Source organism: Lycium barbarum, chromosome 11 (genome assembly GCF_019175385.1).
Source record: "Lycium barbarum isolate Lr01 chromosome 11, ASM1917538v2, whole genome shotgun sequence".
NCBI classification, from domain to species: domain Eukaryota; kingdom Viridiplantae; phylum Streptophyta; class Magnoliopsida; order Solanales; family Solanaceae; genus Lycium; species Lycium barbarum.
In genome coordinates, this window is record NC_083347.1 from 1664466 (window position 1) to 1680359 (window position 15894).

At 36.2% G+C, this 15894-nt stretch overlaps 2 protein-coding genes across 3 annotated transcripts; one reads left to right on the forward strand and one right to left on the reverse strand.

Annotated features, from left to right (window-relative positions):
- Positions 1–3533: 3533 nt before the first annotated feature.
- LOC132617350 (heat shock cognate protein 80) lies at positions 3534–7331 on the forward strand. Its single transcript, XM_060332343.1, has 3 exons — positions 3534–3738; positions 5036–5177; positions 5290–7331. The coding sequence occupies exons 1-3, from the start codon at positions 3616–3618 to the stop codon at positions 7122–7124; spliced, it is 2100 nt and encodes a 699-aa protein (XP_060188326.1). The 5' UTR covers positions 3534–3615; the 3' UTR covers positions 7125–7331.
- Positions 7332–8844: 1513 nt separating this feature from the next.
- On the reverse strand, positions 8845–15492 carry LOC132617259 (calcineurin B-like protein 3). 2 transcript variants are annotated; one of them, XM_060332228.1, is made up of 11 exons: positions 15336–15433; positions 14818–14886; positions 14279–14360; positions 14048–14181; positions 13490–13572; positions 13284–13343; positions 10626–10734; positions 10493–10545; positions 9709–9789; positions 9229–9341; positions 8845–9135 (listed from the first exon to the last, which is right to left on the reverse strand). In XM_060332228.1, exons 4-11 carry the CDS (start codon positions 14148–14150, stop codon positions 9078–9080), a joined length of 660 nt encoding a protein of 219 aa, XP_060188211.1. In that variant the 5' UTR covers positions 14151–14181; positions 14279–14360; positions 14818–14886; positions 15336–15433; the 3' UTR covers positions 8845–9077. The 2 variants fall into 2 exon arrangements, with proteins under 2 accessions (XP_060188211.1, XP_060188210.1); XM_060332227.1 differs by lacking the exon at positions 14818–14886 and having other exon boundaries at positions 15336–15492.
- Positions 15493–15894: the final 402 nt, after the last annotated feature.

The following is a 15894-nucleotide window of genomic DNA, read 5'->3' on the forward strand; positions in this document are numbered from 1 at the left end:
TAAAACTGTTATCTTATTTCTTTCAGTCCTAATTCTCACGGAGGGATTGACTCAAATAAGTTTAATGATTTGAGGGGTCTCTATCTTATTTCTTTCAGTTCTAATTCTCGCGAAGGGACTGACTCAAATAAGTTTAGTGATTTTAAGGGCTAATCGCAAGAGGTCTTTATTCCTCATAACACAAATCAAGTCAAATAAGTTTTTTCTATTCTTTTGTGGAATTTAACAGAATGAGATTTTATTATAATTGTACCAAGTGGATTCAACGACTCCCAACACTTTTCTTTTTAAATTTTCTAATAAGTTGTTTATTTTATTTTAAGTAATTTATAATTTCAAAACCTCTCCTTTCATCAATTTGATTCTCTCAAATAGTACCCAAGACAATATACATCTGTAGCCTAGGTGATTCCAATCTCTGTGGGATGATATCTTAAACTATACTAGAATTTGACAGAGTACGAGCGAATTTTTCTTTGCATTTTGGCCTCGTCATCAGGTGACTAAGCTCTAAGGTGCAGCAACAACAACAACATACCTACTATGGGTAGGATATAAGCAAACCTTAACGCTACCTTTGTAGGATAGAGCTTGTTTCCGATAGACTCTCGATTTAAAAACAAAGTTTTTGAAATAGGGTTGCAGTTGAATATGACAGCAAGATACAAAATAAATGAAGTAATAGATAGTAATACACATTGAAGAATATGAAACTACGCGATAACTAAATACTACTACTAATAATAATAATAAAAGAAGACGAAGAAGAAGATAATAATAATAATAATAATAATAATAATAATAATAATAATAATAATAATAATAATAAAAGAAGACGAAGAATAAGAAGAAGAAGAAGAAGAAGAAGAAGAAGAATAGGAGGAGGAGGATGAGGAGGGGCTAGCCCTGCATCTCCCACATAATGTGCGACAATACTTGACTACTTACTAACTTTCCACCCTAATACTCGACATCCATACATTCACATCTGATAGGATTCTTTAAGGGGAAACTCTAAGAATCACAAACACAAGGTAAAAATGCGAAATTAAAGATAGAAGAAATTGGGGATGAGAAGAGAAGATAAAAAAGCAAGACCCGAATTAGATGGAATAGAAACAAAAACTTGGAAATAGTTTTCCAAATCCTCCAATCTAACCCTAACAATTTGAACCTATACTAATTGAAATCAAAGCAAGAGAAATTCAATTGATATCCACAGGTGAATAGCTCTTCATGAATTGCAAGGACAAGATTTTCATTAGCAACAATGAAATCACATTTTAAATCTACTAATTAGGGCTAACAAGCCAAACAAACTATCTTAAGAAATTCCATTCTCAATTAATCAAATCTCCCTACTAAAATTACAGGTAGAGTATTTATACTAACTAAGCTAAGAAGACTACTAAAGATATTGCAATAATATCCTTAATAAAATGATGGCCTTGTTTGGGTAGTCTTCTCAATGGATGATGGCTTGACTTTTAAGACTAGCCTCTTTGCATAATTAGCCACCATTTGCGTAACTAGCCCCCATCTTCCAAGCTATCTCCCATAACTTGATCACCTTCACACATGGGTTTTCAGTGGCCTTCAAAGGCTCTATCTCTATCATCAACGAGTGTGTAGTATGAAGATACACACTCGAGACCTCTTGAAGCACCTCAAATATGGTGGATGTGCTCCATGGAACATCATTAGTTTGAGGACGAGTTCCACCTTGAGTCCTAGCCCTCATAATCACTCTTGAGCCATCTAGGGTCGTATCAATATCTAATGCATGTTCTCAGCATGCTGACATCGTGTCATGTCTGGTCTAATTACCTCCCCCGCTTTTTATTTGGCCTATCTCTATCTCTCATCTCTTGTTATACCCAACCTTTCACACCTTCTTACAGGCGCATTCGCGTACCTCCTCTTCATATGTCTGAACCACCCCAACCTCACTTTTCTTTTTATCCGCCACAAAGGCCACTCCCACCTTGCCTCGTATAGCTTTGTTCCTAATCATATCTCCTAGTCGGGCCACACATCCATCTGAGCATTGCCATATCTGCTACATTCATCCTTTGAATGCTTGACTGGGCAACACTCTGTATAACAATGTTGATCTAACCACCACTATGTAGAACTTACCTTTAAGCCTTTTTGACACATTTTTATTGCGTAGTACCTCAAATACGAACCTCCATTTCAGCCACCCTGCTCCAATACGATGTGCTACATCATCGTTAATCTTCATGTTTCCTTGAATTATTAAGGTGCAACACGATCATTTTTTTTAATAATTATTTGGTAGTATTAATGATTTATTGATTTGACTAACTCAAATTTACATCGCATAGTATTTCATACCAACAGTTTTTTTCATTTTTGAGACTCGAATAGAGACATATTAATTAAGGAATAAAATCTCTTCATCTTACCATGTATTATTGATATATCATCACATAAGTTGTCATTACCTAAGATTAGGGGTGTTCACGGTTTGATTAAAAATCGATCCAAACAGAAAATCAAATCAAACCGATTAAAAAAACTAATATTTATTTGGGTTTGGTTTTAAGTTTTTAAAAATCGATAATATTTGGTTTGGTTTTGATTTTATTAAAAACAAATCGAAGAAAAAACTGAAACCGACAAATTATATATGCATTTTTTATAACGATATATAAAATATATTAATTTTTATAAATAATTTTAAGTACTTTGTGTACTTTTTCATCAAAAAATTATTTATCTTTAATAGGCTAATGAACTCTACTCCTTAAGCCCATTTCTTAAAACAAAGTCATGAATCCAAATTCATTTATTCAAAAAAACAACTATAAGATTTACCTAAAAGAAAAATTGTATTTCGTATAAACTTTATTCACTTGATTAAAGCTTATAGATAGTCCAAAAAAATTATAGTTACCTCAGTAAAGGATAAGAACGGATTATAAGTTGGAAAAGGACGAAAAATTCTCGCTGAATTTTAAGGGGGGAAATGAAATAGAGAAATACAATCAGATTTCTTAAAAATCGAAACCAAACTGAACCAATCCGACAACAACCAAACCAATAGATATGTATTATATTTGTTTTGGTTTTTATAAATTAAAAACCGACTAAATTGATTTGGTTTTAATTTTAACCAAAAATCAACCCAAACCGAATCATGATCACCCCTACCTAAGACTATACATATTCTTTCATTCTTAATCAAATATTTCGAGTTTGAATTTAAAAACTTAAACTACTTTGATAGGAAGCGTTTCCCTGCAAAATACAATTTTCTATACTCATTCCAATTAATCAAAAGCCCAAAACAAATATCAAAATCCAAAGTTAAAAAAACCCAAAAGAAATTTATAATAATTTCCCAAGTTGGGATTATGTTGGATAAGAAAACCAAAGTAACAAAAGGCTTTAAAGCGCACAGCGGCCCCCCAACTCCAATAATTACCCAAATTTAAAAAACAATACCAAATAGAAGGATCTAGAAACCCTAACTATCCTTCTATATAAAGTCGCTAACAATTTTTTCATAAACCCTCTCTTACTTACCAGTCTCTTTGTCCTTTGATTTTTTCTTCGTAGTAGCCAAACAGCTCCTTAGATCTAACAGATATGGGAGACACAGAGACATTTGCTTTCCAAGCTGAGATTAATCAACTTCTCAGTCTTATTATCAATACTTTTTACAGTAATAAGGAGATCTTTCTTCGTGAACTTATCAGTAATTCTTCCGATGTAAGTTTCTCTATGATTTTACTAGTGTTTTGTGGATCGTGTAACGTGTTATCGCTCTATGTGATTTTAAAATTTGAGTTTTTTTTTTATCTGTATTTTCTTCGTGGATAGCTTAACATGATTGTATATGATACTGTAGTGCTATCGCTTTATGAGTTTTTTTTTTTTTTTTTTTTGGAAAAAATCTGTATTGTCTTTGTAGATCGCATAATATGATCGTATATTGCTATCTGTGACTTTGAAATTTGAGTATTTTAAAGAAGTTTTGTGATACGGTTCATATATACACTCGAGTTTTTTTAAAATCTGTATTGTTTTTGTGGATAGCTTAACGTGATTGTCTAGGATAATGTAGTGCCATTGTTTTCTGCAATTTTGAGATTTGACTATATTTTTTAGTCTGTATTGTATTTGTGGATCGTGTAATGTGATTGTTTAGGATACTGTAGTGCTATTGCTCTCTGAAATTTTCAAATTTGAGTATTTTAGAGCAGTATTAAGGTTTTTTTTAGTTTGTATTGTATTTGTGGATAGCTTAATGTGATTGGCTAGGGAGCATTGTAGGCAATTTACTGGATACGGTTCATCTATCAGTCGTATATCGCATAACCTGATTCGATGATTTTAATTCAAAACTGGATAGTTCAATGATTTGTTCTGTTTTATTATCTTTAATAATTAGCTGATAAGAGTGAACTTATATGTATATATTTTGTGATTTTGCTTTGTTTTGTGTCTTCTAAAGCTCTAGCCAGAATGTTGTATAAACAATGTAGATATGATCCATGGTGTTAGTTTATGATTTGTAGATGATTGATTGAAGGGGATCATGGTTCAGTAATGTATAGCTTGTAGAGAGATTTGTTTGACTTTTTGTTGAAGAATTTTATGATGGTTAATCTTGTTAGGAATTTTTTTGTGGTTAATGTTGACCAGTGTTAGTTTGGTCTTGGGGCAGAATGGTCCCTTGACTAGTTAGGGACGGAATCTATCTATTTATGGAGGCAACATTGCTTGAGGATAAAGAAGAATGGTTATACATGATTCATATAATGCACTGTGAACTTGTTAGGGATTGAATCTTAGTTGTTATAGTAGTTTATTTTATTTTAGAGCCAGCTCTTAGAACATTGTTGTAGGGTGGAGCGGCTTCTTAATGACAGAACTTTTATATCAGCTTGTTACTTGTTGAAGTCTTCTGTCCCATATATTATAGGATATGAATGCTTGTTTTGACTTGGTGTTTAATGTATGCAATATCTGATATTTAATTTTGTTTCTGGGATTATACTTTTAGGCTTTGGACAAGATCCGCTTTGAGAGCTTGACTGACAAGAGCAAGCTAGATGGTCAACCAGAGCTCTTCATCCATATTATCCCAGACAAGACCAACAATACCCTCACTATCATTGATAGTGGTATTGGAATGACAAAGGCTGGTAAGTTGGAATATCTTGGAAGCTAGATGCTCAACCAGATCTAATTATACATATTATCCATACTTGTGTTTGTTGTATTTCTATGCGCTGATCTTCTTTGTTTTATTTGCAGATCTGGTGAACAACCTGGGTACAATTGCGAGGTCAGGAACCAAGGAATTCATGGAAGCTCTTGCAGCTGGCGCTGATGTTAGCATGATTGGGCAGTTTGGTGTTGGTTTCTATTCTGCTTACTTGGTAGCTGAGAAGGTTGTTGTGACCACAAAGCACAATGATGATGAACAATATGTATGGGAGTCTCAAGCTGGTGGTTCTTTCACTGTTACCAGGGATACATCTGGAGAGAACCTTGGCAGGGGTACAAAAATGGTCCTCTATCTCAAGGAGGATCAGCTTGAATACCTTGAAGAACGTAGGCTCAAGGACCTGGTTAAGAAGCACTCCGAGTTCATCAGCTACCCCATCTCTCTGTGGGTTGAGAAGACCATAGAGAAGGAAATTTCTGATGATGAAGAGGAAGAGGAGAAGAAAGATGAGGAGGGAAAGGTAGAGGAGGTTGATGAGGAAAAGGAGAAGGAAGAAAAGAAAAAGAAGAAGGTTAAAGAAGTTTCTAATGAGTGGTCGCTGGTCAACAAGCAGAAGCCCATTTGGATGAGGAAGCCTGAAGAGATCACGAAGGAAGAGTATGCTGCTTTCTACAAGAGCTTGACTAATGACTGGGAGGAGCATCTGGCTGTGAAGCACTTCTCTGTTGAGGGCCAGTTGGAGTTCAAGGCCGTTCTTTTTGTTCCAAAAAGGGCTCCTTTTGACCTCTTTGACACAAAGAAGAAGCCAAACAATATCAAGCTGTATGTCCGCCGTGTCTTTATTATGGATAACTGTGAGGAGTTGATTCCTGAATACTTGAGTTTTGTGAAGGGTATTGTGGATTCCGAGGACCTTCCTCTTAACATCTCCAGAGAGACATTGCAGCAGAACAAGATCCTAAAGGTTATTCGCAAGAATTTGGTGAAGAAGTGTGTTGAGCTATTCTTTGAAATTGCAGAGAACAAGGAGGACTATAACAAGTTCTATGAGGCCTTCTCTAAGAACCTCAAGCTTGGCATCCATGAGGATTCTCAGAACAGGTCAAAGTTTGCTGAACTGTTGCGGTACCACTCCACCAAGAGTGGTGATGAGATGACCAGCTTGAAGGACTATGTGACCAGAATGAAGGAGGGCCAGAACGATATTTACTACATCACTGGTGAGAGCAAGAAGGCCGTGGAGAACTCACCCTTCCTTGAGAAACTGAAGAAGAAGGGCTATGAGGTTCTTTACATGGTCGATGCCATTGATGAATATTCAATCGGTCAGCTGAAGGAGTTTGAGGGCAAAAAGCTTGTTTCTGCTACCAAGGAAGGTCTCAAGCTTGATGAGAGTGAAGATGAGAAGAAAAAGCAGGAAGAATTAAAGGCGAAGTTCGAGGGACTGTGCAAGGTCATGAAGGATGTGCTAGGAGACAAGGTTGAAAAGGTTATTGTTTCTGACCGTGTTGTGGACTCTCCCTGCTGCTTGGTCACTGGCGAGTATGGCTGGACTGCTAACATGGAGAGAATCATGAAGGCACAGGCACTTAGGGACTCTAGCATGGCTGGATACATGTCTAGCAAGAAGACCATGGAAATCAACCCAGAGAATTCCATCATGGATGAGCTGAGGAAGAGAGCTGATGCAGACAAGAATGACAAATCTGTGAAGGACTTGGTTCTCTTGCTTTTTGAGACTGCCCTTCTCACCTCAGGTTTCAGCCTTGAGGAGCCAAACACCTTTGGCAACAGAATCCACAGGATGCTGAAACTTGGTTTGAGCATTGACGATGAAAGCGGAGATGCAGATGTTGACATGCCAGCATTGGAGGATCCTGAAGCTGATGCCGAGGGCAGCAAGATGGAGGAGGTTGATTAAACTCCGCAATTAATGGTGGTGGTTATTCTATGGTTTCCTTAGTATTTCCCAATTTTTGTTTTTGCCCATCAGCGGACAATATGTGATAGGGTACTTAATGCCGTTCTTTCAGAATGGTAGTTTAATGTAGGTTACTTATAATTTTACCGGATATTTTGTTTTGATGCTTGTGGTTAATATAGTATTTTTCTTCTTGCTTTCTATCAACTACTATTGCTTGCATCAAATGGGAATAGGCCAATTGGTATTTGGTTGGGGTTGACTTGTGATAATCCATATTCCTCTTTGGTTGATGGCTGGTTGCTTCCTCAAACATTAATTGCTTAAAGCAAAACTCCTTGGAAAAACAGCGATATTGTTAAGAACCGTAAGTGATGTTGGAACGACATAGTCTCTTTTTAATTTTGACTTTTCACGTTTTCTTTCAGAAACCTGTTTAGGTTGTCTCAATTTTTCACTTCAGCCCAAACTTGAAAGATTGTTCTATACCAGCTTTTCATGTGAAAGCTCTTTCAAAACTAAGGGCCTGTTTGGCGTAGCTTAAAAAAAGCAGCTTATAAGTCATTATTTTTTGGGCCTATTTTAAGCACAAAATGGCTTATAAGCTGACCAGTCAAACACTCGAAAAAGCTATGCCACGGGAGTCCAGATTTATTGTTCAGCTTCTATGCAGAATAAAAGAACAAGAATGAGCAACTCACGAGAGCATTAATATCAAAATCTATCAACTAGAAGATCACTAAGTTTCTTATTAACTAACAGGAAAACTATTGGCTCTATATGGAGGTTCTTTTTCAGCAGTCATCTAACAAAAGAGCACTTAGGTATGAATCATCTGACTGAGCCAGATTTTGAATCAGAAGAGAGATTTCAAGAAATAGCAGATCTGTTCTCTATCAATAACCGAGCAGTCTATCACAAGGGATTTGCCTCATCTGACTGAGCCAAATTTTGAATCAGAAGGGAGATTTCAAGAAATAGCAGATCTGTTCACTCTATCAATAATCGAGCCAGATATGGTCTATCACAAGGGATTTGCCTTTTCTATTGATTGTGCAGATTGGATAAAAAACAACATTTGAATGAGGGCCAGGGACGGATTGGAAAAAATAAATCTTTATTGATTCTACCTCCTATTTTTTATGAAGAGAATGAATTTCTTTCTCGAATGATCAGAAAAAAATGGGTTTGGATCTCCTACGGGAATGATTTGAAAGATCTAACACCAACATCATGGAGGCAGTCACTCAAATAGATTGATCCAAAATCTGATTCAAATCCAATATAGAACCCATGGGTACATAAGAAATGTATTGAGTCGATTCTTTTTAGTGAATAGATCCAATCACAACTTCGAATATGGAACTCAAAGAGATCAAATAGGAAAAGATACTGTAAATCATAGAACTATAATGAATATATGATCAACCAATAATTATCAAATTGAAAAAGAGTCGGAAGAAGCGTTTAGAGCCTCTTTAATTTCTCAAACCTGTCATGATCCTCTGATGCATTACTTTTGGTGTTAAGCCAGACCCTGATGCCCCTCAAGCCACGCATTTGTTAGCAAGCGATTTGGCCTAGCATTAGCCAGATAACAACATTGCAATTTCCAGCTTGTAGATTGCATGATCTGACCAAGAAAACGTTTTTCCTCTTTGGCATGACAAGGTTTTCTTTACTTTTAAATGCAAAACAATGGCGTGTGTCAAGGAGCCAATAACAAGCACAATACCATCATTCAATTGGAAATCGACATCAATTCATAGGAACAAATCACAAAAACACTACTAAAAAAGAATTGAATCCCGAAGATGTCGATTTTAACATGGGGGAAATAGAAAGAGTAATCATAATGTTATATATCCATGGAACCAGCCAACTTCGATTCCCAGAAACCAAAAGAAAAGTAATATATTACTTTTGTAAGCAACTCTTCTTCTCAATCCCAAATCAGGTGTCCTCAACTCTTGAGTGAAAGACAAAGCTCGGAAATGTTGTAGTAATGTCCCTGTTTAAAGGAGGAAGATGTTTAAGCAAATGAATAAACGCAACGGAATAAATACAACTACATAAACATGTTAATATTCCATGTGTCACCCACTTGAGATATTGGAGGGTCATATTCTTCAAAAGTGAAGGATGTCGCCGGACTAAATTTCTCCATTCCTCCTTATCAATCTTTCCGTCATGCTTAGTATCAGCTTCTTCAAAAGTCTGTCAAAACAGGGAGACCTTAGTTAATAAATAAAAAAGTTCGTAATAATTTACATATCACTATGAGGAGAATGGTCCGGGAAGGACGTGGAACATAAAAATTGAGTCTGTCCCGGTGCATTTGCAAACATGTAGTTAATTGTATATAGAAAACAGTAGTCAAATGAATGAGCAGTCTTGTAATACTGATATATCAACAGATCCTAAACTAATTTCAGACGGACCTCAACTATAAGGACATAGATAGAAAAGCAGAAGAAGAAGAGGTGAGGCACTATTGTTATGTCTGACTTATACAGCACATCTAGAAAAGAAAAGATGCGTCACATATATGCAAAAAACAGTAGTTTCTAGGTTGATGAAGCACCTTGTCAATTATGCTCTCTATTACTTCATCTGAAAGGTTCATACCAGACTCAGCAAGAGTAGCAACCACCATTTGCTTCACCTGCATTTAGAAGCCACAACTGTTATTTTATCAACAGCACATAAAACGACGTTGTTGGTTAACGAAGTTCGAAAAGAGACATCAATGAGGTTCCATAAGTAGAGCAACTAAAACTGGAGCATTATGAAGTAGGAAAGCTGAATATGAAACACTCAACATGTTATGGTATAACCAGTACTTGACAAGGTTAAAATGTAAGGTAAAGTCTATGCTTTAATGAGTAAAAATAATGGTTATCGGTTTTTATTTTTTATTTTTTTTAATATACTAAGAAAATAAAATACAGAAGAAACAGGAAAAATGGATAAATAGAAAAGTAACTGAGGGTAGATTTGTGTTGGAAAAAGGAAAGGAGGCAGAACGATGACTGACAAACTGCTGACCTTAACTTTTCTCATCATATAATTAAGAGAGATACATCAAATGGGCTTAAGATAACCAAATTATCCCATATGAATCTGAAATATGAGGCAAAAAGAAAAAAGAAACTTTTGAGTCCCCCAAGGCAAATACCCCAGAAGATGCTGTTAAAAGGTACATTCCTCAGCCTAAAAGCCCTAAAGGCAAACCCCTCAGTGGAGTTTCGCCCACCCGGGCACAGGGCATTTAATGCCTTGCCTTGCCCCAAGAGGCCCTTCAGTTATGCCTTTCAAAATTGGGGACAACTAATGAATTCATTTAGTGAAGCTTAATTACTAATTACCTCTTGCCTCTCAATGAAACCCTGTTGCTTGAGATCATATAGCTGAAAAGAAACTGCAATAGTAGTATACCATTAGAAGCAGTCTAGGCCTACTGAAACTAAGAGCCATGAGTAACGCAAGCATAAAACGTACACTCAATCTTATCATCAACAGGTGCATTTGGATGGAAAACAGAGAGTGCACGAGCAAATTCCTCAAAGCCCAAGATTCCATTGTGCTTTGTGTCAAACAAGTCAAACACCTGCAATTAGATAGGTCAGAGTAGGGAGAAATAAAGAAGTTAGCGTCCATCACCATCGTCAAAGGTACCTAGTAACTCTATTATTTAAGTGGAGATCCAATATTTATTAAAGAATATAAGGTAAAAACAGAATTCAAAGGATAAAACTGAAATTGGTAACCTAGATATACAGACTTGCCGGAATTCTTAAACTTTGTTTCCTTCCTACTTCTTCCGCAGACCATCTATCGTCATATTTTTTACAAGTGAATACCTTGGTTAAACAAAAGACGCTCTCCTTTTTAAGTCATATCAGTTAATGTCGCTCTCCTTTTAAGTCATATCTAAAATTAATGTCACTCTCCTTTTAAGTCATATCTAAAGTTAATGTCGCTCTCCTTTTAAGCCATATCTAAAGTTAATGTCGCTCTCCTTTTAAGCCATATCTAAAGTTAATGTCACTCTCGTTTTAAGTCAAATCTAAAGTTAATCTTGGTGGGCCCTATCAACACATTTTTATACTTCATATTTGACAATAATGGTAACTTGTTCATGCAGTTTGGCAGGCAGAACAGACACTTCACTAAGGAGCACTATAAAAATGCCATCAAAATCGAATTTATTATAAGCGCTGCACGTGGAGAGGTACAAGAAGCATGGGCGTACTTCCTCCAACATGTTTCCTTTAATAGTCTCATCCGTAAATTGAATTTTATGAACACCAAATCTATGTATGGTTCTCTTAACTAAATAGGAAAAGAAACTTGGTGATGGATTCAGGGGTAAAAAGTTCCGTTTGATTTCCTTTCGGAGAATAATCAAAACAATCGCTGGTCATTTTCTGTTTCTAGTTGTCCACTTATCCGTCATTATGAAGAATGCATAATTGTTCCATTTTACCTTATTTTCATTTGAAGGTAATGGGGAGATTAACGAGGATGTCACACATCGTATTGGAGCAGGGTGGTTGAGATGGAGGCTTGCATATGGTGTCCTAGGTGATAAGAACGTGCCACCAAGACTTAAAGGTAAGTTTTACAGAGTAGTGGTTAGGCCGACGTTGTTGTATGGGTCGGAGTGGTGGTCAGTCAAGAACTCTCATGTTCAAAAGATGAAAGTTCCGGAAATGAGGATGTTGAGATGGATGTGTGGGCTTACTAGGAGAGATATGGTCAGAAATGAAGAAATTTGGGACAAGGTGGGAGTGGCCTCTGTGGCGGACAAGATGCGGGAGGTGAGACTGAGATGGTTCGGACATGTCCAAAGGAGAGGAGAGGCACAGAAGCTCCAGTGTGGAGGTGTGAGAGGCTAGCGTTGGAGAGTTGGAAGAGAGGTAGAGAAGTATTGAGGAGAGGTGATCAAGCAGGATATGACAAGGCTTCAGCTTGCCGAGGACATGAACCTAGATAGATAGAAGGGTGTGAAGATCGAGGATTAGGGTAGAACGCTAGTAGTAGGATTAGTATGTTTTCCTTTCTGGTAGGATCAGTATTATCTCCGTCATGTTTTTGTATTTTTATTTTAGTATTCACATATTTCTTATTCTTAGTCTTTATTACTACTTGTTGTCTCTTTTGCTTTAGTTTTCCTACTATCCGCTTCCGCTTTACTTGAGCCGAGGGTCTATCGGACACAACCTCTCTACCTGCCAAGGTAGGGGTAAGGCCTGCGTACACTCTACCCTCCCTAGATCCCACTTGTGGGATTACACTAGTATGTTGTTGTTTGTTTACCTTATTTTCATCAACAATTTTGCTTGTTGGATCCACCTCTTGTTTTAGACAAGGAGCTTATTCATGAAACTGGTGCTCGACCATACTGCCCTACAACCTCAACAAAAGTTGCAACATATTTTTGTGTACTTCATTCATTTAAGAGGAATGCTACATCATATATCCATTGACTAACATGTCAACGACAAAATCCTTCAAAGTATTTGTGCTAGCTTCAACGGGATGTTCAACTCATTTCCTTGTTTTAGCGATATCATCAGGATTCAATGTGAAGTAGAACTCCATGGGACTTATAGTCCTTGTTCTTACACTAAATAGGGTTAGATCCATTATTAGACTATAGTATACCCACTTAAAAGGAGAAGAAACACACAGGCAAATGAAAAAGAAGAACAAACACAACAGAGAACAACTGAATAAGCAGGCGGCTTGGTTTGCTATCACTGCAGAGATTACCGACTTATAAGCCATGTTTTTGGGTAATGGCTAGGGGTTTTGTCCCCCTTTTCCCAACCATTAAACAAAAAGAAAGAAAAAAAAGAGAAAAAAAAAAAAAACTGAACAACAGGAAGTGCGGTCTTTGTCTTTACTCAGCTCGCTTCACTTTGCCATTTCAGACTGAGACACCCTTGCATGGTATAGTACTACAGAACTAGTGCTTTGCAAAACTCTGGATCATAAAGCATACAATGACAGCCGTAAAAAGTGATAATCATTCACTGAACAAAATACTTGTGAATAGATATAATTTTCAGTGAGCAACATTGCCCACTCTTATAAAATTCGATTAAATCGGGATCACATTTAAAGATCCAATAGCAGCTACGGAGAACGTACCCTGTCAGCAAACAAGCTTTCTTTTTTATTTGTCTTGAATAGTGCCAATTGAAACTCTTCCTGCAAGATAAGATACAAACTCAAAATCTAAATAAACAGCTGAAGATTAATACATATTAAGCATCCATTCCAGGAAGCAACCATGTAGCTAGTTCTTTTTCAATGACTAGGATTATCTAACAGTTAGGGAAGCATGCGACACAAACCTTGTTGATTAGACCATCATCAATCACTGCACTGCTAATCTTCTTAAAGAGCTCATAAAGAGCTTCAATCTCACTAACGCTAACTGCAACGAGAAAGAAGATTATGTAGGCTCAGTTATAGTACTTCTACTAGTACAAAAGCAATGTGACACTAACTATCTATGGGTTAGGAAATGTGATACCAAGATCGTAGTTTCAAATCCTTTACGACAAAAATAACATAGTAAATTCTGATAATTGATCAAATTAGCATTACAATTTGAACAGTATAATGAATGTAAACTCTTAAAAGTTGTGGAAATTCCATAGGAATGGAATGGTATTGGACAATTTATAACGCCCCAATATAGAAAGAGTTTCTTGTAAATCAAAAGGAGCATATGTTATCCTTTTTCATAGAGTCATAATAAGCTTTAAAATGCCGGTACAAATCATCGGAATAGAGCTATTAAGAAAAGCGAAAAAAAATCGAACCAGATAGACTTTATACTTTTGTTATTTTCCACAATCATTCTATGCTTCTAGAAAAAGGTAACAAAAAATGTCCAAGTAGCATACAAACTGTCTCTCGCGCAAGGATCTCAGGATCGTCGAGGCCCCCTGTTTGCCGAAAATCAAGATCACAACACCTCGAAAGGTAAGAACTTAAGCACTGCAGCATGGTAGAGTCTCAGCTTCAAAACACTCCATAACTGTTCAACAAATATGGCAGATGAAGGAGTCAAAATCCATTTTAATCGGGTCAATTTGTACCATCGAAATATCACTTGGACACACAATAAAACTAACCTTTTGACCATTCTCTGTTATGTCTTAGTATGAACCCAAAATACTGCAAGTTTCTGAAAACGGTCTATATGCTGCTATATATCTGCCAGGGGAAACACGTGAATACACAATTAAGTTCCATAAATATCTATTCAAAGTGATAAACAAAGCACTGAAAAGTGCCTTCTAATTCCATCAGCAAGGTCAAATCTTTCAACTTAAATAGTATCATTATGGATTATCCTCTTCTCACGCAATTTAAATTCCACGAATTTATCATCACAACATAATGTGTCTCTTCACGTTCAATTTTGACGAGACCACTTCGCTCTGGTTGCATCATCCAAAACAAAAAATTAAAGAGTCGAAACATTTTCTTCTTCTGTACTTATACTATAACCCCAATCCCCCACTGCACAAAGTGGTGTACAGTTCATAGACTTCAGATTCAACATGCTGAACTTCTTAGGTACTAATGTGCAAACTTAACAATGATACTAACCCCAAATAAAATACGAGGACAAAAAAGATCATTTTTTTAATAACTAGCTTGCGCTCACCTCAATTGGTTCCACGGGGTACCTGCTAACTCCCACCAACACAGGTACCGGGTAACTTTGTCGACCCACCTAAAAAGATCATTTTTTTAATAATTGTGCTAACTTTTTTCCTTAAAAAGATACATTTTTTTGATTGTCAAACTTCTCTAGACTGATGATTAATTAGTAAATGAGAGCTTCCAAAAACAACATGACTAACCTATTAAAACCAAAATCACATTCCTTTATGCAGGGCTCATTGAATGATCAGAATTGAATTCTTTAAAAATTGAAACTTTCTATCAAAAACTCAAATTTAGCTTAAGTTTCCAAACTTAACTTACATAAACAACAAAATCAGACAAACCCCACGTCAAATTACAGAAAACCCATATCCAATTACACAAAAACACACTTTTATATCACACACAAAAAAAAATCCAATTGGATCAAGAATTCAACTAATCAATCAAACAGATCTATTAATTACAGAAACATAAAAAAAATATGAATCAAAAATGAAAAAAAAAAAGACTTACGTTATGAATAAATGGAGATTCAATTTGAGATGATTGCAAAATTTGATGGAACAGGCAAAAACAGAAGAGGAGAAAGAAGCTCCTTAACCTTTTTTTTCGCCTTTTTGTAATTTGCAATAAGTTGTGTCCTTGTCAGAAACTAATATATTTATTTTATATGCCTCTCAAATGGTGGCCCAAATGTTTGATATTAGGCCCACCCATGTTTGCCAGCTGTCAAATAGTACTTGTAAACATTGATATTTTCGATTACAATCTAATGATGTCGATGAAAGTCTCTAACGTAATTATAAATTATTTGATTCATAAATAAAGTTATATCGGGAGATTAAGGATGTTGTGCAGAGGATGACACTGCTCCTTTCTTAATAAGAGGCTTCGGGTTTGAGTCTTAGGTATGAAAAAAATTGATAGGGAGCCCTTTCCTTGAATGAGCTTTAAGGGCACGCGAATCCGAATTAGTTGGGCTTCGATGCAGGTACCGAACACCGGATGAAAAACAAAAGAAATATCGATGAAAGTTCCTAAGGCGATTAGGGATTTATTTCGGCTCATAAGT